The 25415-nt window shown below is 37.7% G+C and overlaps 1 protein-coding gene and 1 non-coding gene across 2 annotated transcripts; both read left to right on the forward strand.

The window, feature by feature from the left end:
• The first annotated feature begins 3451 nt into the window (after positions 1-3451).
• LOC128573178 (U6 spliceosomal RNA) lies at positions 3452-3555 on the forward strand. The gene has a single exon (XR_008376347.1). It is a non-coding gene; the product is annotated as a U6 spliceosomal RNA (small nuclear RNA).
• A 4783-nt stretch (positions 3556-8338) lies between these two features.
• On the forward strand, positions 8339-9373 carry LOC128573095 (olfactory receptor 13G1). Its single transcript, XM_053573291.1, has one exon. The coding sequence runs from the start codon at positions 8355-8357 to the stop codon at positions 9276-9278; it is 924 nt and encodes a 307-aa protein (XP_053429266.1). The 5' UTR covers positions 8339-8354; the 3' UTR covers positions 9279-9373.
• Positions 9374-25415: the final 16042 nt, after the last annotated feature.

Genomic DNA, 25415 nt, shown 5'->3' on the forward strand with positions numbered 1-25415 from the left:
ATGATTGGGGGACAGCACAACATGAAGAACTGTATTAAAGTGTCATGGCATTAGGAAGGTTGAGAACCACTGCTACGGTCTCACTCTATTGCTCCTTCCTGGCAGATCTCATGTGGTGCCAGCAAGCTAACAACAATGTGGTTCCAACAAGAACGAAGTCCAACATTCCAGATCAGGGCAAAGAGGTGAGTTTGGAGCCAAGAGACTTAATAACTGGCTCAAGCATTTTAGTATTTTTTTTCACCAAATACCCTCCTTTCCACTCCTTTACATGGACTTTTAATTCCAGGTTATTCTGATTCATGGCCAATCATTATGCTTTGAACTGTTGTATATTATTGAAGCACATTTGCTCACAGTGGTATATTGAAAATAATTTTTACCTCTATGAAAGAGAATAGGCTATTTTACCTGTTAAGTAATATTACCAAAGCAAGGTAAATTATATTAATTGATTCAACAGTAAAAGAAAATAATTTAGTTTCCACTAGGTCGAGTGACTAAGACTACATACATATATCATTTCTGCCCATTTCTCACTCTATTATTGATAGTTTGATAAACTTAACTAATATTCAGGAGTACTATGCTTATTATAAATTTAAATAAGCAGTAAAATCACTGCCTGGGAGCTTAAAGAGGTTGATAAAATGATCTAATAACCACCTGGATATCTTTTCTCTAAGATAAACAAATAAGAGAAAGAAGCCTATGAGATAAACATGAAAATATGAGTTTGAATTCTAATGGACATTTCAAAGTAGGAGGATATTCAGCAAAAGGGATGAAGGTATTCCTTCATTATGAGTACCACACAAAGATGAGCTGCATGTGTATATGGGCATACATAAAGAACACAAAAAGGATGAACAGATTTTCACACAACAATTTGGAAAGAAATTTAGCTGAAGGGTTTGTATGTTATATCCATCAACCAAAACCAAATTGCATCCCATAGTTTTTTTGTAAATACCTTCTACATCACAGTATAGAAGACTAAATGAACTTCTACAAACTTGTTTTGGTCTTCATATTAGAATTCATTTCCTGCCAACTTTTCCTCATTGAACTAAGTTTGACCTAAAGCTGCCTCCATATATAGTTAACTGTAACCTCATTTAATGTTTAAACAACCTGCAACTAACCTCAGAGCATAAATTATAACAAGTAGTAAAGTCATAACCAATCATAGCAGCCTAACCTTCCACCAATCATAGGCTGATAGCTGCCAAAACATCTCTAAATAAAGCTTATTGGGAACTGCAGCAGATCAACCTATTTCTACTAGTCATTTCCATTTCTTTGGCTATAAATATTGCCTGGACATATTGTGGAAGGAAGCTCTCTGCACTGCACTGGGTCCTAAGAACTACCTAGTACCCAATTTTGTTGTTGTTGTTGTTCAATTAAATTCTGTTAAGTTTACCTTGTGTAAGATTTTCCCTTTAACACGCTCTTAATTTCTTTTGGGCTAGTAAGCTCTCAGGGCTGATGTAATTGTTTTTATAAAAATGTCCATCCATTTATTCTTTGAATCCCCCATTAACATTCCCGTTGTTTCTCATTATTCAGGTTTTTCACTCAATGAAGATACTATCTTGGGATACTTTTTGGTTTTCATAGAGAAATGATGACACACAAAGGCCAAATCATTCCACATTGTAACTAATAATCAGTACAGGGCTGTTTTAATTGTTCCTCTGAGTCTATTTTAATGTATAACTCTTAACAAATCAGATCAAGGTGCTATTCCCAGGGGCCTCGTGTACTTAAGTCAGAAACCAGGCTTTTGATTGATCTTCAGTATAAAGGAAATAATACCTAAGCAAGCATTAAAAAGGTACTTTGACAGCAAACCAACAGGGGCTATTATCTTTATTTTCATTCTTTTCTAGTGATTACAGGTCACCATTTGAACCATTTGAACATGACAATACCCTGCAAAGAACTAAAGTGAGTGTATCTAGACATATTACCTAATTGTTAGGGTTACCATAAAATCATGCCTTAAGTAGGGATATTTACAACTAAGTTACATATTTAATTCTTCCTTTGCCTCAGCACAAGAGAAAAATCCCTCCATGGATTATAGTTTAATTCAAAATAGGAAATAACTATTTGATGATACATATACATTGGGTGGTTGCCTTTTAAAATGTATCCTATGAAATACACACAAAGTGGAGTTCAAAAGAAAATTAACTAAACTTAGGCTAATATCCTTTTACTAAGAGATGGAAATACTTAACATTTTTTGGAAAATGTTTAAAATATCTCCTTTAATTAACATAAAGTTCTGATTAGATAAATGGTTTTAAACATGAGCTCTCAAAATTTATCTTTGTGTCAAGATGCTGTAACTTGCTTAAAACACCTCTCAGAAATAAGACTGTACAAGAATTTCACTTACTCAGTTAGTGTGCATATTCTGTCTTCCATATTATAAGAATCCATAATAAACTCTCAAGTATGAAGAATGGTGGGTTCAGAGTTAAATTTAAAAAATTATCTCCTCCCAAAATTAGAAAACAAACTGAATTTGAAAAATTATTTCTTTCCAAATTTAAGGAATAAAATGCTTTGAGAGTTTAGTTATAGGTGGGATTCTCAGAAACAATCATTGCATTCACTTAAGTTGTCCCAGTTAGTCTGAATCTGAGGGTTTTCCTAGGATGAGGAACTTTCAGTGACAGAACCTGAACAGTCCCAGACTAACCAAGTGGCAGATTCCTCCACCTATGGCAGGGCAATGACTTGCATGCGGGTGTTAACACACTCTTAGTACTCACTACCTTTTATCCTTTTATAATTCATTATACTTCCTGGACACTCTGATCTTCCATTCCTGCCTGTCTTTGATCACTTCAAAAGCTAAAAAATTTAAAAATATCTACTCTCACTTCTCTTAGTACTTCAGCTGTAAAGCTAAGTTAAAGAGAATGCAACATACTCCTTAAAACATAAACTAGAACAAAGCTTCTGTCTTAATCCTGCCCAAATAAAATTGTCTGTCTGAAATCATTCAGGACCATGACAGTAAAGAATAATTTATACCGCTTTATTCTAACAGAAGACAATGTGGAGACTTCTTAGCACCTTGCCTTCCACAGGGTGGGCCCTTTAAAATGTGCCCATATTGTTCATGATGGCAATGAAAATGAAAATATTTGAAAAAAGAGATGATGATGATAATGAGTGGTTGATAATACAGAATAAATTGTGCCCCAGGAGTTGACACTGGTATAACACTGGCTCATAAATCCCAACATGAGTGAATTTTGTTATTAGATTTCCTGGATTCAGATCTCCATGTCACAAATGTCTGATTGTGTGATAATGAACATATATGTTAACTCTACAAAATTTCACCAACTATCTTATATGTTAAATAGGAACATTAGTATTCTTAATTCTTAATCCTATTCTCATGATTAAAAGTATAGCATGATATGTGATCGCTTAGGCAGTACATATACTAAAATTGGAATGATACGGAGATTAGCGTGGCCCCTGCGCAAGGATGACACGCAAATTCGTGAAATGGTCCATATTTTTGGCAAAGCCAAAGGGGAAAAAATATATATATATAAAAAATATATATTTAGCTCACTAAATATATTAGTGAGTACTAATATATATAGGGAAAAAAATAAAAACCTGTAGCTCAGTGGGTAGGGTGCCGGCCACATACACAGAGGGTGGCAGCTTTGAACTCAGCCCCGGCCAGCTAAACAATGACAACTGCAACAAAAAAATAGTCAGGCATTGTGGCAGGTGCCTGTAGTCCCAGCTACTTGGCTGAAACAAGAGAATCACTTAAGCCTAAGGGTTTGAGTTTGCTGTGAGTTGTGATGCCACAGCACTCTACCGAGGGTGACATAGTAAAACTCTGTCTCCAAAAAAAAAAAAAAAAGAAAGAAAAAAAGCATAGCATAATAAATGGCAAATAAAAACTATTATTAATTTTGATGTTCTGGGGTCACTCAATGTGACCTCAACTCACTCCTAGGAAAGGGTTGCAAATATTTATTTGGCAATTTGTCTGCCTCCTGCCAAACAATTAAAATTAGCTTAAGTTTTTTTCTATATATAGTTTACATATTATATAACTTTTATTTTATTCTGGTAATTAATTATTACAGATAAATCATAATTGTAAATTTAATGAAATTGATATTGTTCTACAAACCAGCAGAACTTGTAAATAGTCTCAGCCCAAGATGAACAACATAATGTTTCCCTTTAAATCCATCCTCTATGCAGCCTTCAGGGCTACCTTTCTAAAACTGGGGCACACCACAAACTGTGTCCTCTCTCAGAAACTTTCAGTTTCTCTCTATAGACCACTTACCCACAAAACAATTTCTTAGAATAATCACATAGCACAGTAATGCCACTGTGCATACAAAGCTGATACTGTCTTCTAGTGAAAATACTTTGCCATATCCTAGATATTTTGTATTTTATGCCTCTTTACATTTGCATATTAATTTTTATTGAGATTTATCTTCTCCCTTCTCCCCTTTTCCTTCACACTCTTTAAAACTGCTTCCTTTTCTTCTTCTTTTTTTTTAAATTTTAATACACCATTGCTGGCTTGAATAAAAACCTGCTTGCTTTTGAAGAAAATGCCACATCTATGTGGACTAAAAGCAGAAGTATTCACAAGAAGGAAAATGATCCCATATGGGGAAAGTTATGCAAAATTGATGAACAATAAAAATGATAAATAGAAGAGTACAAGTAAAGAAATACTGACTGAACAATAGAAATCATGGGTGTTGGTGGCCTAGTTATCACATCTGTTTTGATTAGTCTTTCCACAATTCTATCCAAGAACAAATTAAGAGTGCTATGTTACTATATAAAATTATTTTATATATTAATAATTTCCCCTATGTTCTCAAAATATGTTAAAATTGATTATTTAGTGCTCTACCATTGATTCTAGAATAACTGAGAATATATTTTATTACCTGCATCATTATAATTGAATCCAGTAGCATAACAATTAGCACAAAGTATGATATTTAAATATCTTTTGAGAAGAGTCAACTTTATTGTAATTATAATTGAATTATCTTTCATTGCCCTAACTCAAATTCCTCATTCTTTTATTATAATATTTTTTCCAAACATTTCTGGAAATGCTTATTTAAATTATATAGTAAAAACTTGCTTATTAAAAATCCATATGCTACAACACGGATTTTCAAAATGATATGATTTTGAAACGCTAAATAATAGTTATTATTAAATTTAATTGGTAGCTTATTATGTCCCCAGAATTGGGTTAATAATTCATATTAAATCTTCAAACAAACTTATGAGGTTACAACTATTATCATTCCCACTTAAACAATGGGAATAGACCAAGACTTGAAAATGTATGTTGAAAATGTGAACTCACTGGAAGAAAGTGCCAGAGTCAACGGCAAGCATTTGTATTATCAGGATTCTAACTAAATTTCACTGATTTTTCTTGCTTCCAAATTTTGACCAGTAAAAATTGTAAGCCAGACTAAAGATAATAACTAAAGCAAAATGATAATTGCAGATGAGATGACCAGAAAGGAACATGGTCAGGAATAAATGGCTTTTGATTAGTAAGACCTGGAGAAGTAGACAGCCCTCTTCTGAATACTGTGGCTTGGGGCGTCTAAAGTAGCATCCTTTTTTGGGCTGCAATAAACATTCTGGTACAAATACCTTTGTTATAATGTGATTTTGGTCTTCTGGGTGTATACCTAGTAGAGGAATTATAGGATTGAATGGCAGATATAAAAAATAATAATAATAATAATAAAATAAAGTAGCACCCAAGCCAGTGTAATGTCAATTTACAGGATTCCAGGAGAAACTACTGACACTGTCCAGACACCTAAGGATAGAAAACAATATATATCACCACCTTGGGCTAATAGTGGACATTCTGGACAAGACTGTTATAGGCAACAGATACCTCTTCCTCCCAGTGAACTGTATCATAGTACCATTCTGGGTCCAGCCTCCTTCACCCACAGTAACCATCAACTCATGCAACCAGTTCTGAGGATAAAGCCCAACGAAGGCCAGAACTCCTGTGAAAGGGATGGGGGTATTACTAGAAGAGATACAAAATAGAAGAGATTCTCAGGTTCTCCCATCTTTGTTCTTAACAAAGAGGTGGTAAAACAAAGGTGCTCTTTCCTATCTCCTTATGAAATTTAAGCATTTTGTGAAATTTGGCTTTGTATCTTGGGACTGGTATCTCTTCCTGATACCCAGTTTTAGAGGAACTGATTAGTAACAATTATGTGGGTAAATAACATTAATAATTAGCAGTACTTGTATTGATAACAGTTTGCCAAGGAAAAATGGAAATTTTTCTTCTACAATGAAAGTTCAGTGTGTTTTTGAGTGCCTATTTTGGGTGTGTAAAATGATGTACACTGAAAGAGCCCTGCTTTCTTACAGATTTATCTCAAGAAGCTTTGATGCCAGATCTCTGATTAAGATGAAATGACCAGACCAGGATCTCTTAATATCATTTGAAAACATATTCAACATTCATTTTTTAATTTTTATGATTAGCTAATATCATCTCAGTGTCAGATTTAAGTATTTAGATATTTGAATTAAATTTCAAATATCAACTACCCTGTCTATATTTTCCTGCCCAATCATTCATAATAAAAACATCCATCTTCTTTTAAATCTTTGTTTTTCAGTTTTTGCATTCATTTGCCATACTATTTTGTGTTTTGCCTGAAAGCAAATAGCAGAGAGTTAATAAAAATTTCTTTGGAGTCAACCTAGGTGTTAATCCTATCTCTTCCAATTCTGAGACATGTAATTATAGCTACTTTTATTTTCTCTTTCAAGTACTATTTACTTATCAGCTAAATACAGATGAAACTATTAGACCCAATGTGCTTGTGAGAATAAAATGCTTTATATATGTGCAGAGGACCCAACATTGAGCCATATCCAAGTAATGGCAGTTGTAACTTTCCTTCATTATAGAAAAATAAAATCAAATTAGGGATTATTAAAATGATTATGGATTAAACAAAAGTTCTATTTTTTTTCTTCCAGTCTAAAGAGCTACACATGAATCCACCAGTAGCTTAAATTTATCTAGAAAATTTTGTTCTTGAGGGGACAAATCAGACTCTATTTGTGGACTGACACTCAAAAATGATTTTTATTATGCCTGTTTACATATCAGAAATATAATATCACCACTGAAAAGTTAAAGAATATTGATAAAGCAAATTTATAAATAAGTTCACAACTACTTTGAACATACTAGATTCATCTGATCATAATAGTTCGGAAAGTCATGTCAATAACTGTCTGTGCAGACAAAGCAAATCTACCAAAATAAATAAGCATAAAATGAAACAAATAACAGAATGCTAGAGAGGTGTGGGGGAGAAGTAACATAGGATGCAATTTTTTTCAGGAGCCCTAGGAACTGTTTTCCAGACTACTGTTCAGTTGCCTCTTTTCCTTGGGTATCCTTAAGAAAAGTAGGTTCTCTTTACAGAACAGCTAATATTTATGCTGATTTATCCAATTATTAGATATAAGAAATTTGAAGCTTATTAAGGTTAAATGGCCAAATATATAGCTATGATGAAATGAAAACACACCATAGATTTTATATCTTTAAATCCAAATTATTGCCATAACAAATAGTTGACTCATTTTTAGCAATGTACTTCTCAAACTGCAGAGAAACTGCCAAGACAGAAATTTGATCAAATTCTTTAGTATTCAGACTATAATAGTTTAGTCAATATCCCCATGGTGGATTAATATATTATGGTGAGCCTTTTTTACCTGAAATATTCAAATTATAATTAGCCTTGTCAGCTTCCATTGTTTCAGATGTCTCTGCTGATATATATGTCAAGGATATGTAAACATACTATGCAATTAACTGAACTATTGAGATATGTAATTATTTGCATATTTCCACTGAAAATATATAGATATACATAGATGATAGGTAGATTGTAATACACAAATAAGTTTCAAGACAGAATGAAAATATTGAAATATTTGAAGTCATTTATTTTTCTTAGGTTTTCTGCTCAACCACTGCCTCCAATTTATTTGATTCATCATGGAAAAATACACATCAGAGAATGGAATCTTTCTGGAGAAGAGTGGATATTTCCTGCAAGACAGAACTCCATCATAAGGAAATTCATGCTGCAATTTGTATCAAATCAATAATCAAATCACTAGGTAAACACACCCTTCCCACCTCTCCCCCACATTAACTCCTGATAACAATACACAGTTCCCTTTAATTCTCAATTATTCACCCTGTGCAATGTCTGCCATTTAATCGCCCAAGCAGGATGAACCAGAGCAACATAACTGAGTTCATTATTCTGGGCTTCACCCAAAACCCTGAACTCCAGGGAATTCTCTTCCTTGTTTTTCTTTTCATCTACCTTGTGGCTTTTCTTGGTAATATGCTTATTGTCATTGCTATACTCTGTAACAACACCTTGCATACTCCCATGTATGTTTTCCTTCTGGCACTGGCTATTGTGGACATCGTCTGTACAACAAGCATCATACCAAAGATGCTAGGAACTATGATAATGTCAGGAAAGACCATTTCTTATGGGGGCTGCATGTCCCAGCTCCTTTTCTTCACATGGTCCCTAGGAGCTGAGATGGTTCTCTTTACCACCATGGCCTATGACCGCTACATAGCCATCTGTTTCCCTCTTCATTACAGCACTATTATGAACCACCATATGTGTGTGACCCTGCTCAGCATTGTCATGGCTATTGCAGTAACCAATTCCTGGGTACACACAGGTCTCATCCTAAGGTTGACTTTCTGTGGGCCAAATACCATCGACCACTTCTTCTGTGAGATACCTGCACTGTTGGTTTTGTCCTGCAGCCCTGTAAGAATCAATGAAATGATGGTGTATGTTGCCGATATTACCCTGGCCATAGGGGACTTCACCCTTACCTGCATCTCCTATGGTTTTATCATTGCTGCTATTCTCCGCATCCACACAGCTGAAGGCAAGCAGAAGGCCTTCTCAACATGCTCATCCCACCTCATAGTAGTGTCCCTTTACTACTCCCCTGTAATCTACACCTATATTCGCCCTGCTTCCAGCTACACATTTAAAAAGGACAAGATGGTAGCTGTCTTCTATGCTCTTGTCACTCCCATGTTAAACCCAATTGTGTATAGCTTCCGTAATAAGAAAATGCAGGCAGGGATTAGAAAAGTGCTTGCATTTCTAAAACATTAGTGGTTTCAAGAGGCATCATTGTTTCTCTGCTTTAGAATTATCACCTCTAACAATTTATGTTTTACTGATCTTTCACGATTATCTCCATCCCAAATTTTCCCATCCCTCTTATTCATACCCTGTTCCTAGCATCCTCATTGTTCCCACAATTCCATATGCTTCGTGTGAAGAATGTTTATAATGCAATATAAACTTTCACATAAATATATGTTACAATATATATCCCAACAAAGTTCTATAAATATATACATTAATTTCTACTTTATATATATTAATGCGCACATTTACCTATAAATGCATCTGCACATCACACACCACATATATTTGCTTATATGTGAATGTTAGACAGAATTAGTGTATATAATGAAATTTGCCCTTCCTTATGAGGTAGCATTAATTCACTTAGAATAATGTGATAATGAAGCATCTACTCTGGGTTTTTATCTCATTAAATTAGGTAGATTTCTTTAGAGAAAACTTTTCTCCTACTAAAGGAAATTATTACAGAAAAAAAATAAAGGAAATTATTGGGAAAATTCTTAAGTCTCCATATGCTTGGGTAAAATAATTGAGAATACCACTTTAATCATTTTAAACCAGTGAGTAGAGATATGCCTCATGTGACAAAAGCCTGCTGTCAGGGAGTCAATAGTGCATATATGGCAGTTCAATTACATCATCAAAGAGATAGGTTCTTTCAGTCTTCTGGCTGTACCATTCAACAATATTTTCCCCAGAATCATGAATGGCTTCTGTATTACTAGGCAATTCATCCATGAGCTAGATAGAATGAAGTCTAAAGATGGAGATGTCACAGGGCAGATGAAGTTTTGCCTATTATTTTTATAAAAATCACCCACTCAGTAAATACAACTTATACCACATAGACCATAGCTGTATTATTGCACCATCTCAAATTGTAAGCACTACCTGGAAGAGCAAATTTTGAAAGCAGGTACTTGGCATCCCTGAAAACAATTTAGAGTAAACATTCAGGATGGAAAGGGGGTTTTAACACTATGCCAGTTACTATTAGTATCAGCAAATACATCATCAATGTAGATTTGAGGTTACAAACTAAAGGGTGAAATAAAACTGGATGGAGGAAGTGAGAATGCTAAAATTGAGGGCACCATAATATAAATACATGACACAGCTTATCCAAAAATAGAACAATACATTATTATTTGTTGTGATTACTAAATCATGACTTTTTAATAATATATGTCTACAATCAGGCAAACATTTGGTAGAATTTGATCTTACAAGTAAATCTGAAGTTTTTTTTAAAAATTAAAGTTGCATAATAAACCTATTTGGGGTTCTTTGGGTAATTTAAAAACAGATTAGAGAATTCTACTTCTATATGAAAGTATGCATGTGTGAGCTTTTATTATTTATTTATTTGAGACAGAGTCTCACTGTGTCACCCTGGTTAGAGTGCCATGGCGTCACAGCTCACATCAACCTCAAATCTTGGACTAAGAGATTCTATTGCCTCAGTCCCAAGTAGCTGGGACTACAGGCACCCACTACAACGCCTGGCTATTTTTGTTGTTGTTGTTGTTCCAGTTGTCATTGTTGTTTTAGCCGGGCCAGGTTTGAACTCACCAGCCTCGGTGTATGTGGCCAGTGCCCAACTCACTGAGCTACAGGCACTGCCCATTGTGAGTTTTAAACTTCATCTATTTACATCATTTTTGCCAGCAAAATGACAATCACATAATAGTGATTATGTTTTTAAACATCTAGTCTTAATTTTCCCTATACAACTAGTTTCTTTCAAAAAGAAGTTAACTTTCACACTTTTTAAAAAAAATATAGCCATTGTGGAAATCAGTGTGGAGATTCCTAAGCAAACCAAAAATAGAGTTACCATATGATCCAGCAATCCCATTCATGGGTATATTTCCGAAGGAATTAAAATCAGTGTGCCAAGGAGAGATCTGTACTCCCATGTTCACTGTAGCACTATTCACAATAGCTAAGATATGAAAGCAACCGAGGTGTCCATCATCAGATAAATTGACAGAGAAAATACAGTAAATACATGAATGGAATACTAGTCAGTCTTTTTTTTTTTTTGAGACAGAGTCCCACTATGTTGCCTTCGGTAGAGTGCCATGGCATCACAGCTCACAGCAACCTCCAACTCTTGGGCTTAAGTGGTTCTCATACTTCAGCATCCCAAGTAGCTAGAAATAAAGGCACCCGCCACAACACCCAGGTATTTTTTCATTGCAGTTGTCACTGTTGTTTGGCAGGCCCAGGCTGGATTCGAACTCACCAGCTCCAGTGTATGTGGCTGGCACCCTTAGCTGCTGAGCTACAGTCACCGAGCCTAGTCAATCTTAAAGTAAGGGAAAATCCTGTCTTTTATGACAACATGGATAAGCCTGGAAGACATTATACTAACTGAAATAACCTGGCAGAGAAAAACAAGGAGTACATGATCTCACTTATATGTAGAATCTAAAGAAATTAAACTCATATAGGTAAAGAGTAGAACAGTGTGGAAGGGTAATGGATGGGGAAAAGGGAGATGTTGATAAAAGGGGAAAAACTTTAAGTTAGACAAGAGAGAAATAAGATATATTACACTGCACAGAATGGTGACCAATACAGAATTATAATACCTTATATGTTTCAAAATTGCTGAGTAGATTTTAAATGTTTTCACCACAAAAAAAAATAAGTATTTGAGATGATAGATTTACTCATTAGCTTGATTTAATCATTTCACATTGCAAACATTTCTCAAAACATCTCCTATACCACACAAATACATACATTACCTCTCAATTAAGATAAAATTTAGGCCAGGTGTGGAGGCTCAGAACTGAAATCCTAGCACTATGGGAGGATGAGGCAGGTATATTGTTTAAAATCAGGAGTTTGAGACCAGCCTGAGCAAGAGCAAGACCCCATATCTACTAAAAATAGAAATACTAGCTGAGCACTATGGCAGGCACTATGGTAGCTGTAGTCCCAGGTACTTGGGAGACTGAGGCAAGAGGACTGCTTGAACCCAGGAGTTAAAGGTTGCTGTAAGCTATAATACACCACAGCACTCAACCTCAGGACAATAGAGTAAAACTGTCTCAAAAAATAAATAAACAGGCTCAGCGCCCATAGCACAATGGTTACAGCGCCAGCCACGTACACTGAGGCTGGCAGGTTCAAGCCTGGCCCAGGCCAGCTAAACGATGACAACTGCAACAAAAAGTATCCAGGTGTTGTGGCAGGCACCTGTAGTCCCAGCAACTTGGAAGGCTGAGGCAAGAGAATTGCTTAAGTCCAAAAGTTTAAGGTTGCTGTGAGGTGTGATGCCACATTACTCTAAAGAGAGTGACATAGTTAGACTGTCTCAAAATAAATAAATAAATAAATAAATATTTAAATAAATTTTTAACTAGGTAACATGCAAATATTATGAAATAACTCATGAAATTTTGGAATTTGTGGGTGGTGCCTGTGTCTCATTGGGTAGGGCGATGGCCCCTACCAAGGATGGCAGGTTCAAACCAGGCTCCAACTAAACTGCAACAAAAAATAGCCAGGCATTGTGGTGGGTGCCTGTATTCCCAGCTACTCTGGGAGGCTACTTAGGCTGAGGCAAGAGAATCACCTAAGCCCAGGAGTTGGAGGTTGCTGTGACCTGTGACACCACGGCACTCTACTAAGGGTGATAATGTGAGACTCTGTCTCTAAAAAAAAAAAAGAAAAAGAAAAAGAAATTTTAGAATTTGTATTAATAAAAAAATGTTTAGACCGGAATTATTCCAAATGATTCCAATTACTCTGACATTATACTTCGACTATATACTTAATGTGATGTAACCGAAATACAAAGGTCTTCAAAAAAATTCGAAACATTATTATAACAAATTTTCCACAGAAAACCACCATTTTCCTTAACAATAACAATTCAAGATTAAAAAATAGAAGAATTCATGATATATTTTACTTTAAAATAGACATATGCCCTAGCTTTGTCCACTAAATAGACTTAGAAATAATGATTAATACAATAGCATTGTTTCAGTGTGAGATTATGGTGTCTACAAACCATTTCCTATAAAGACAATTACACCTCCTTGGAGAAATGGTAGGTCATAGGTTAGGAGTAGAATTTATATGTGGCATTGGGACCTGATCAAACAAAAAACCTTCTGCACAGCCAGGAACACAGTAAGTAAAGCAAGCAAACAGCCCTCAGAATGGGAGAAGATATTTGCAGGTTATGTCTCTGACAAAGGTTTAATAACCAGAATCCACACAGAACTCAAACATATAAGAAAGAAAAGAACAAGTGATCCCATGGCAGGCTGGGCAAGGGACTTGAAGAGAAACTTCTCTGAAGAAGACAGGTGCACAGCCTACAGATGTATGAAAAAATGCTCATCAGCTTTAATCATCAGAGAAATGCAAATCAAAACTACTTTGAGATATCATCTAACTCCAGTAAGATTAGCCCATATCACAAAATCCCAAGACCAGAGATGTTGGCATGGATGTGGAGAAGAGGAAAAACTTCTACACTGCTGTTAGGAATGCAAATTAATACATTCCTTTTGGAAAGATGTTTGGAGAACACTTAGAGATCTAAAATTTGATATGCCATTCAATCCTATAATTCCTCTACTAGGTATATACCCAGAAGACCAAAAATTATACCATAACAAAGATATTTGTACCAGAATGTTTATTGCAGCCCAATTCATAATTGCTAAGTCATGGAAGAAGCCCAAGTGCCCATCGATCTATGAATGGATTAATAAATTGTGATATATGTACACCATGGAATATTATGCAGCCTTAAAGAAAGATGGAAACTTTACCTCTTTCATGTTTACATGGATAGAGCTTGAACATATTCTTCTCAGTAAAGTATCTCAAGAATGGAAGAAAAAGTATCCAATGTACTAAGACCTACTATGAAACTAATTTATGGCATTCACATGAAAGCTATAACCCAGTTATAACCTAAGAATATGGGGAAAAGGGAGAGGGAGGAGAGGAAGGAGGGAGAATGAGTGGAGGGAGGGTGATTGGTGGGATTACACCTGTGGTGCATTTTACAAGGGTACATGTGAAACTTAGTAAATGTAGCATATAAATGTCTTAATACAATAACTAAGAAAATGCTAGGAAGGCTATGTTAACCAGTGTGATGAAAACGTGTCAAACGGCCTATAAAACCAGTGTATGGTGCCCCATGATCGCATTAATGTACACAGCTATGATTTAACAATTAAAAAAAAAGAATTTATATGTGGTAAGTTGGGAATCTGCAGTCACCTGAGAACACATGACAGCTATCAAACAGGATCATAACAAATGAATTTAGCCATCAACTTACATTCCACTAGCAAATATTGGGCATTTGTCCATCAGTATGGCTAGTAATGGAGTGAATTTAACACATCAAAATGTTTAAATTCAGAAAAGTCAAAATGATCCCAAAATATTTTGTTAAATTAGGGGAATGAAAGAGAACTAACTCATTAAAAGAGTTTACTAAAATAAAAATGATAGGGGGCGGAGCGTGATGGCGGACAGGACGGACGAGTAGCCCACCTCTCCCAAGCCATCAGGTGAGAGGAAAGGGGGTCTGGACCTTCCCTGTGTGTGGATTATTGGAGTGGACAGACAGCTGGAGATGCCCAGTGAACTGACGGATTGCTATATATGAGGGGTAATTTAAAACCACAGACTCTGTTGTAGAGATTCTTCCCTGCTCGGCCATGCCGGCCAGCAGGCCCCTCCCCTACGGAGGTCAGCAGCTTGTAATGCCACCAAAACCCAATTGACAAATATTTATTCCTGAACTGAGGGAGGCATCCGAAAGGAGAGCCACTCAAAACCACGGGGAGCTGGGCAAACTGTTGGACAATTGAAGGGAAGGGATCCTGCCCCGGAAACAGACATTTTGAACTACCCAAAAGGACGGGCACCTTTCCCCAAGGTGTTGGAGGGGGCTGGCGGTTCAGGCTGCTGTGAACTGGCGGGCGCAGATCGAAAAGGGAAACTCTGAACCATAAAACTCAGAATAAGTCCCCCAAACGCTCCAACCACTGGAACCGGCTACAGCTACTGAAGCCGAGGACCCAGCTTTAGCTGTTAAAGCCACGAACTTGGCTTCAGCCCCGGGAACTAGCTACAGCAGCTAAAACTGCAAACCCGCCAGCGACCACACGAACTCAGTACCACTCCCCCTACAGCCGATTGCAGTTGCTAGCTTGCAGGAGAACCTGGTAACAGAGTGGAAAGACTAAAGAAGCGTGGACACCTGCACTGAGTGGGAAGATTGGTTGCAAGTGCTGTCTGGAAAAGAACAGCCAAGGTTACACAATTCTTAGGCGACAAACTTTTACAGAAATTCCAAAATGGCGATGGGCCAAGGAAGGTGGTTACCATGGTGACAGTATAAACTGTAAATCAGGTAGAAGCCTCGGAACCGCTCAAAGCACCACCTGGTGTCCAGAAAGTATATTGCAGTATGAATATATTCCTAGGAAAGTTGATCCCTACAGCAGACATATAGATATATATATAGGTATATTTCTACACTCAAGAATATTTTTCTAGTTGGTGCCTTTTTCTGTTTTGTTTTCATGGTTTTTTTGTTTGTTTTGTTTTCTCTGTTTTTTCCTCGCCATTTTCTTGGATGAGATTTCGATAATTTTTTATTATTACTTTTTATATAGATATATTTTTTATTTCTATGTTTTCTAATTTTAATCTCTTCTTTCTTCTCTTTTAACATTTCTACTAACACCACTTTTTTCTTTTTTTCCTTTCTTGCAATTATTTTACAATTATCACTATTTTTATTGCAGTTGTTCTTATATTGCTGTTGTCGTGGCTGTTGCCTGTATGTCTATGTGTTTCCGTCTGTCTCTGTATCTATGGGCCTGTGTGCCTGGTAAACTTTGTATCTATTTGTTCATTTGGTCTCAATGAGCTTGGTGTTACGACCTGCAAATCTGAGCTTCTAGCACTCCCCTCCACTCTCACTCTGTGATCTGGAGATCTGCCGTCCCAGGAGTCCAGATTCTTGAGTGAACTCTCGAGAGGTGTAGACAGGACCTGGACTGTAGCTGGCCAGTGCTGACTCTGTAGCAAAGGAGCGAGAAGACGATGGTCAGCTAAGAGGGAATCACACTGGAGCAGTGGTGCCCCGAGGTGCAGAGCAACAGCCGCCTTCAGCAATAACAAGGCCCACCCCCAGATATCCCATAGACTCTCCTCCTGTCTTCCTGGGCAACCAGATGAGGCCAAGCATCTTCTCAGATGGCAACCACCATGGAACAGACCTGGGACTGAAACACAGGCCCCGTGAGTAAAGGGTTTCCCTGAGGCGGCACTGACCTGACTAGAAAACACACCCGCAGAGCTACAAAACTCTCAGTGTGGGGCTGATCCAGACGATGGCTTTACTGAGCCTAGGACACAACTGGCCCTCAGGGGATCAACAGCCTATAGACAAAGGAGGCCAAGAGGCTACAGCCAACAACTGATCGTGCTGCAACTACAAACCCGCAGGACTAAAGACAGGGCCTGAGGCATAGGTTCGAGGAACACAAATCAAGCCTCTCTGCAGAGGAATCTAGCAGGGTCAGAAACAAACTTCCACAGGGTTGTTCCGTTCACCTAGTAACATAAACTAAGGGTGGGGCTGGAACTGAGTGAACACCTCTAGCCTCCATCAAGTACCCGAGGTTGACAGGCCACACCACCCCCTTCTTGATAAAGACAGAGAGTAGCGGCCTAGACAAGCAGACACAGACTACTCTGTGACTTACGCAGGTGCAAACCCCTGGAGTATCTGCTTACTGCAGACAACTGACAGGGTCATAGCCCTGTGGCGCTAGCAGTGACTGGGTGTGACAGAGCTGCAAGGTGGGGAAGGAGGCATCAATCTTCCCAGACTGATCTAATTACTGGGTGGCTCTTCCTGACTCCACACAGAACTGGAGGAAGCCATAGTAGAGCAGTCCCCAGACCCCTGTGATCCAGTTCCCAGGGACCTCTTGAACTCTCCCACCCAAGGCAGCTACTGACTGAGACAATTGATTTGCACTTTTTGAACTGAGCCACTCACCTGGGGACTATCCAGGTGGTGCCCTGGGTGTGTGGTTGTAGGAAGGTTTGATTTTCCCTTTCCATTTGTTGCCTGTGGTGGCTGGGGTGACATAATGGCTGGTATTTCTCCACAGCAGAGACTTCAACCCAGAGTAACTGTTTCCCTAGGGTCAAATAGAAACCAGCTGAAAACAAGACAGAACCACTTAGCCCCTCTACACCAAACAGGGCCCCAGTTTCTCATGCCACAGCACTGTACATGTCCTCAACAAAACACCAGGGGAGAAATCAAAGGGAGTAAAACAATAATGGGGCAGAATCAGTGGAAAAACTCTGGTAACATGCATAACCAGAATAGATCAACCCCCCCCCAAGGAAAGATACAGCAGATGTAATTGAAGATCCCATTCATAAACAACTGGCTGAGATGTCAGAAATCAAATTCAGAATTTGGATGGCAAACAAGATTAACAAAATGGAACTAGGAATTCGTGGACAAATTCAAAAGCTGTCTCAAGAATTTAATGACTTTAAAGACAAAACCACCAAAGACTTAGACACACTGAAGCAAGAATTTGCAGCCCTCAAAGATATGAAAAATACAGCAGAATCCCTCAGCAACAGAATGGACCAAGCAGAAGAAAGGATTTCTGACAGTGAAGATAAAGTTTTTGAATGCTCCCAAACTCTCAAAGAGGAAGAGAAATGGAGAGCAAAAATGGATCATTCTCTCAGAGAGCTCTGGGATAACTCAAAGAAGGTAAATATCCGACTCATAGGAATTCCTGAAACAGACGAAGTGGTCTCACTGAGTACAGAGGCCCTTCTGCATGAAATTATGAAAGAGAATTTTCGAGACATGCCTTGAGAACCTGAAATTCAGAAAGCAGATAGCTTCAGAACCCCACCACGACTCAACCCCAATAAGACATCCCCCAGGCATATCATAATTAACTTCACTAAAGTTAATATGAAGGACAAAATTCTCAAAGCGGCCAGGTGAAAGGAAACTATTACCTTCAAAGGGAAGAACATTAGAATGACTGCAGATCTCTCTGCTGAAACATTTCAAGCCAGAAGAGGGTGCTCATCAACGTTTAATCTCCTCAAGCAAAATAACTTTCAACCCCAGATCTTGTACCCAGCTAAACCCAGTTTCATTTATGATGGAGAAATTAAATACTTCAATGACATTCATATGCTGAAGAAATTTGCCATAACCAAACCAGCTCCTCAGTATATTCTCAGACCTATCCTCCATAATAACCAACCCAATCCTCTACTACAAAAGTAAAGTCGCTCAGAAACTTCTGATCAAACTCCAACTTCCGCAATGGCAAAAGGATTAAAAATGTCCACTAGACTTTTGAAAAAACTCAATACCCAAAATTTCACCAAACTTATCAATACTCTCCATTAATGTGAATGGCTTAAACTGCCCTCTGAAGAGACATAGGTTAGCTGACTGGATACAAAAACTCAGGCCAGATATTTGTTGCATACAAGAGTCACATCTTAACTTAAAAGACAAATACAGACTCAGGGTGAAAGGATGGTCATCCATATTTTAGGCAAATGGTAACCAGAAAAAAGCAGGTGTTGCAATTTTATTTGCGGATACAATAGGCTTTAAACCAACAAAAGTAAGGAAGGACAAGAATGGTCACATCATATTTGCTAAGGGTAAGACTCAATATGATGGGATTTCAATTATTAATATCTATGAACCCAACCAGAATGCACCTCAATTTATAAGAGAAACTCGAACAGACATGAGCAACTTGTTTTCCTCCAACTCCATAATAGTCGGAGATTTTAACACTCCTTTGGCAGTGATGGATCGATCCTCCAACAAAAAGCTGAGTAAAGAAATTCTAGATTTAAACCTAACCATCCAGCATTTAGATTTAGCGGACATCTACAGAACATTTCATCCCATCAAAACTGAACACACATACTTCTTTTTTTTTTTCTTTTGACTCCATTAATTTTTTTTAATATTTTTTTATTAAATCACGACTGTATACATTGATATGATCATAGGGCATCATACATTTGCTTCATACACCACTTGACACATTTTCATCACAATGGTTAACATAGCCTTCCTGTCATTATCTCAGTTACTGTGCCAAAACATTTAGATTCTACATTTACCAAGTTTTGCAAATAACCCTGTAAGATGCACCACAGGTATGATCCTACCAATCCTCCTCCCTCTCCCCCCCACCCCAGCCCTCCCCTCCCTCTCCCACATCCCCCTATTGTTAGGTTGTAACTGGGTTATAGCTTTCATGTGAAAGCCCAAAATTAGTTTCATAGTAGGGCTGAGTACATTGGGTACTTTTTCTTCCATTCTTGAGATACTTTACTAAGAAGAATATGTTCCAGCTCCATCCATGTAAACATGAAAGAGGTAAAGTCTCCATCTTTCTTTAAGGCTGCATAATATTCCATGGTGTACATATACCACAATTTATTAATCCATTCGTGGATCGATGGGCACTTGGGCTTTTTCCATGACTCTGCAATTATAAATTGGGCTGCAATAAACATTCTGGTACAAATATCTTTGTCATGTTGTGATTTTTGGTCTTCTGGGTATATGCCCAGCAGAGGGATTACAGGATTGAATGGCAGATCTATTTTTAGATCTCTGAGTGTTCTCCATATCTCCTTCGAAAAGGAATGTATTAATTTGCATTCCCACCAGCAGTGCAGAAGTGTTCCCTTTTCTCCACATCCACGCCAACATCTCTGGTCTTGAGATTTTGTGATATAGGCTAGTCTCACTGGAGTTAGATGACATCTCAAAGTAGTTTTGATATGCATTTCTCTGATGATTAAAGATGATGAGCATTTTTTCATATGTCTGAAGGCCGTGCGCCTGTCTTCTTCAGAGAAGTTTCTCTTCAAATCCCTTGCCCAGCCTGCGATATGATCCCTTGATTTTTTTCTTGCTGATGCATTTGAGTTCTCTGTGGATTCTGGTTATTGAACCTTGTCAGAGATATACCCTGCAAATATCTTCTCCCATTCTGAGGGCTGTTTTTTTGCTTTACTTACTGTGTTCATGGCTGTGCAGAAGCTTTTTACTTTGATCAAGTCCCAGTAGTGAATTTTTGAAGATGCTTCAATTGCCTGGGGGTTCTCCTCATAAAATACTTGCCCAGAACAATTTCTTCAAGGTGTTCCCTGCACTCTCCTCTAGTATTTTTATACTTTCATGTCTTACGTTTAAATCTTTAATCCAATGAGAGTCTACGTTACTTAATGGTGAAAGGTGTGGGTCCAATTTCAGTCTTCTGCAGGTTGCCAGCCAGTTCACTCAGCACCATTTGTTAAATAGGAAATCTTTTCCCCACTGAATGTTTTTAATTGGCTTGTAAAAGATTAAATAGCAGTAAGTAGCTGGATTCATCTCTTGGTTCTCTTTTCTGTTCCAGATATCTACTTCTCTGTTTTTGTGCCAGTACCATGCTGTTTTGATCACTATCGATTTGTAGTCTGAGGTTTGGTACTGTGATTCCTCCTGTCTTGTTTTTATTTCTGAATAATGTCTTGGCTATTCAAGTTTTTTTCTGATTCCATATAAAACGAAGTATTGTTTTCTCAAGATCTTTAAAATATGACAGTGGAGCTTTAATAGGGAGTGCGTTGAAATTATATATTGCTTTGGGTAGTATGGACATTTTGATAATGTTGATTCTTCCCAGCCATGAGCATGGTATGTTTTTCCATTTGTTAACATTTTCAGCTATTTCTTTTCTTAGAGTTTCATAGCTCTCTTTATAGAGATCTTTCACGTCTTTTGTTAAATTTTGTTAAATTCCAAATATTTCATCTTCTTTGGCACTACTGTGAATGGGATAGAGTCATTGACTGCTTTATCAACTTGACTATTGTTGGTGTATATAAAGGCTACCGATTTATGGATGATGATTTTGTAACCTGAGACGCTGCTGTATTCCTTGATCACTTCTGGGAGTTTTGTAGTAGAGTCCCTAGTGTTTTCCAGATACACAATCATATCAACTGCGAAGAGCGAAAGTTTGATCTCTTCTGACCCTATATGGATAACCTTGAGCACCTTTTCTTCCCTAATTGCGGTGGCTAAAACTTCCATTACAATGTTAAAAAGCAATGGAGACAATGGGCAGCCTTGTGTGGTTCCTGATCTGAGTGGAAATGATTCCAATTTAACTCCATTCAATATGATATTGGCTGTGGGTTTGCTGTAGATGGCCTCTACCAGTACAAGAAACTTCCCTTCTAGACCAATTTTCTTGAGTGTTCTGATCATGAAGCGATGCTGGATATTATCAAAGCTTTTTCTGCATCAACTGAGAGAATGATATGGTCTTTGTTTTTTAATTGTTTATGTGCTGAATTACATTTATAGATTTACGTATATTGAACCAGTCTTGAGACCCTGGGATAAAACCAACTTGGTGATTATGTATAATTTGTTTGATGTGTTGCTGGATTCTGTTTGTTAGGATCTTGTTGAATATTTTTGCATCTATATTCATTAGTGATATTGGTCTATAATTTTCTTTTCTTGTTGGGTCTTTTCCTGGTTTGGGGATCAGGGTGATATTTGCTTCATAGAACGTGCTGGGTAGTCTTTCTTCTTTTTCTACCTTTTGGAACAGGTTGAGTAATATAGGTACTAATTCCTCTTTAAAGGTTTTGTAGAATTCTGACGTAAAACCATCTGGTCCTGGCTTTTCTTTTTAGGGAGGTTTTGTATAGTTGATGCTATTTCTGAACTTGATATGGGTCTGTTCAACATTTCCACTTGATTCTGGCTAAGTCTTGGAAGGTGGCGTGCTTCCAAGTATCGGTCAGTTTCCTTCAGATTTACATATTTCTGAGAATAAAGTTTCTTGTAATATTCATTAAGGATTTTTTGGATTTCTGACGAGTCTGTTGTTATTCCGTCTTTGTTGTTCTGATTGATGAAATTAGATTCTACTCTTTTTTTTTCTGATTAGGTTGGCCAAAGGTTTATCTATTTTGTTGACCTTTTCAAAAAAGCAGCTTTTTGCTTTATTGATCTGTGGTATTATTCTTTTGTTTTCAATTTCATGTAATTCTGCTCTAATTTTGGTTATTTCTTTTCTTCTACTGGGTTTGGGGTTTGAATGTTCTTCCTTTTCCAGGTGCTTGAGATGTCCCATTAACTTGTTAACTTCCTCTCTTTCCGTTCTCTTGAGGAAGACTTGCAGTGCTACAAATTTCCCTCTTAGAACTGCCTTTGTGGTGTCCCAGAGGTTCTGATAGTTTGTGTCTTCATTGTCGTTTTGTTCCAAAAAATTGGCGATTTCTTTCTTAATCTCATCTCTGACCCAGCTATCATTCAGCATAAGGTTATTTAACTTCCATGTTTTTGTATGAGTATGCAGATTCCTGTTGTTACTCAATTCAAGTTTTATTCCATGGTGGTCTGAGAAGATGCAAGGAATAATTTCTATTCCTTTAAATTTACTGAGGTTAGACCTGTGACCTAAAATGTGGTCAATTTTGGAGTAAGTTCTATGGGCTGATGAGAAGTATGTGTATTCAGTTTTGTTGGGATGAAATGTTCTGTAGATGTCTGCTAAATCTAAATGTTGGATGGTTAGGTTTAAATCTGAGATTTCTTTGCTCAGTTTCTTGCTGGAGGATCAATCCAATACTGCCAAAGAGTGTTGAAATCTCCGACGATTATGAGCTGGAGGAAATCAAGTTACTCATGTCTGTTAGAGTTTCTCTTATAAATTGAGGTGCATTCTGGTTGGGTGCATAGATATTAATAATTGAGATCTCATCATATTGAATATTACCCTTAACAAATATGAAGTGACCATTCTTGTCCTTCCTTACTTTTGATGGTTTAAAGCCTACTGTATCTGCAAATAAAATTGCAACACATGCTTTTTCTGATTACCATTTGCCTGAAATATGGATGACCATCCTTTTACCCTGAGTCTGTATTTATCTTTTAAGTTAAGATGTGACTCTTATATGCAACAGATATCTTGCTTGAGTTTTTGTATCCAGTCAGCTAAAGTATGCCTCTTTAGAGGACAGTTTAAGCCATTCACATTAATGGAGAGTATTGATAAGTCTGGTGGAATTTTGGATATCGAGTTTTTCAAAGGTCCAGTGGACATTTTTAATCCTTTTGTCAGTGTGGAATTTGGAGTTAGATCTGATGTTTCTGAGTGAGTTTACTTTTGTGGTATAGGATTGGGTTGGTCATTGTGGAGGATTGGTCTGAGAATATCCTGTAGAGCTTGTTTACTTATGGCAAATTTTTTCAACATATGAATGTCATTGAAGTATTTAATTTCTCCATCATAAATGAAACTCAGTTTAGCTGGATACAAGATCCTGGGGTGAAAGTTATTTTGCTTTAGGCGATTAAAATTTGATGACCACCCTCTTCTGGCTTGAAAATTTTCAGCAGAGAGATCTGCAGTTATTCTAATATTCTTTCCTTTGTACGTAATAGTTTTCTTTCACTGGGCTGCTTTGAGAATCTTCTCTTTCATGTTTACTGTAGTGAAGCTAATTATGATATGCCTGGGGGATGACTTATTGGGGTTGAATTGTGCTGGAGTTCTGAAACTGTCTGCTATCTGAATTTCAGATTCTCTAGGCATGTCTGGAAAATTTTCTTTCATAATTTCATGCAGAAGGGCCTCTGTGCCCTTCGAGGCCACTTCATCATTCTCAGAAATCTCAATTATTCGTATATTGCTTTTCTTCAAAATATCTGAGAGTTTGCTGAGTGAGTGGTTTGTTTTTGCTCTCCATTTCTCTTCCTTTTTGAGAGATTGGGAGCGTTTGAAGACTTTATCTTCAATGTCATAAATCATTTCCTCTGCTTGCTCCATTCTGTTGCTGAGGGATTCTACTGTATTTTTCATATCTTTGAGGGCTATAAATTCTTGCTTCAGTGTGTCTAAGTCTTTGGTTGTTTTGTCTTTAAATTCGTTAAATTCTTGAGACAACTTTTGAATTTCTCCTCAAGTTTCTAATTCCATTTTATTAATCTTGTCTGCAATCCAAATTCTGAATTCGATTTCTGACATCTCAGCCAGTTGTTTATGAATGGGATCTTCAATCACATGTGCCGTATCTTTTCTTGGGGGTGTTGATCTATTCTAGTTATTCATGTTACCAGAGTTTTTCCGCTGATCCCGCCACATGTTTATTTTACTCCCTTTGATTGTTCCCCTGGGGCTTTATCTAGGGCCCGTACAGTGTTGTGGCCTGAGAAACTGGGGTCCTGTCTTGTGTGGTGGGGCTAAGTGGTTCTGTCTTGTTTTCAGCTGGTTTCTGTTCGATCCTATTGTAACATTTACTCTGGCTTGAAGTCTCAGCTATGTGGAAAAACCAGCAATTCAGTCATCCCGCCTGCCCACCTCTGGCACCAGTAGGAAAAGGAAAACCAAACCTTCCTACAACCGCATACCCAGGGCACTGCCTGAAATGTCCTCAGTCTATTAGTTCAGTTCAAATGGTCCAAATCGATTGTCTCAATCGGCACCTGTCTCAGGTGGAGAGTTCAAGAGTTCTCTGGGAACTGCTTCACAGGGGTCTGGTGACTCCTCTGATATGGCTTACTCCAGTGCTGCGTGGAGTTAGGAAGAGCCACCTAGGAAATAGATCAGTCTGGGAAGGTTGATGTCTCCTTCCCCACTTTGCCCCTCCATTGGACCCAGTCACTGGTATCTCTGCAGATTGCTAACCCAGTTGCCTGTAGTGAACAGATACTCCAGGGGTTTGCACCTTCCTGAATTGCAAGGAAGTCTGTCAGGCTCCTGCAGTCTGCCGCTATCTAGCAGGAGGAGATGGGGCCTGACATCTTTGAGTGCTTGATGGAGGTGTTGGGAGGGAGGTGTTCACTCAGGCTTAGCCCCGTCCCTGATTGATGCTGCTAACAGAACAGGACAGAGCAGACAACTTTGTGGGGTTGTGTCTCTGTTTCTACTAAAATTGCCTACAGAAGACCGGCTGTTCTGAATTCAAACGTCTTTGCTGCTGGAGGTTTGTTTC

This window comes from Nycticebus coucang, chromosome 20 (genome assembly GCF_027406575.1).
Source record: "Nycticebus coucang isolate mNycCou1 chromosome 20, mNycCou1.pri, whole genome shotgun sequence".
Classification (NCBI taxonomy): Eukaryota; Metazoa; Chordata; class Mammalia; order Primates; family Lorisidae; genus Nycticebus; species Nycticebus coucang.

Bases quoted from the DNA above. Each gene is read 5' to 3' on its own strand.
- LOC128573095 (XM_053573291.1), top strand. From the start codon at position 8,355: ATGAACCAGAGCAACATAACTGAGTTCATTATTCTGGGCTTCACCCAA.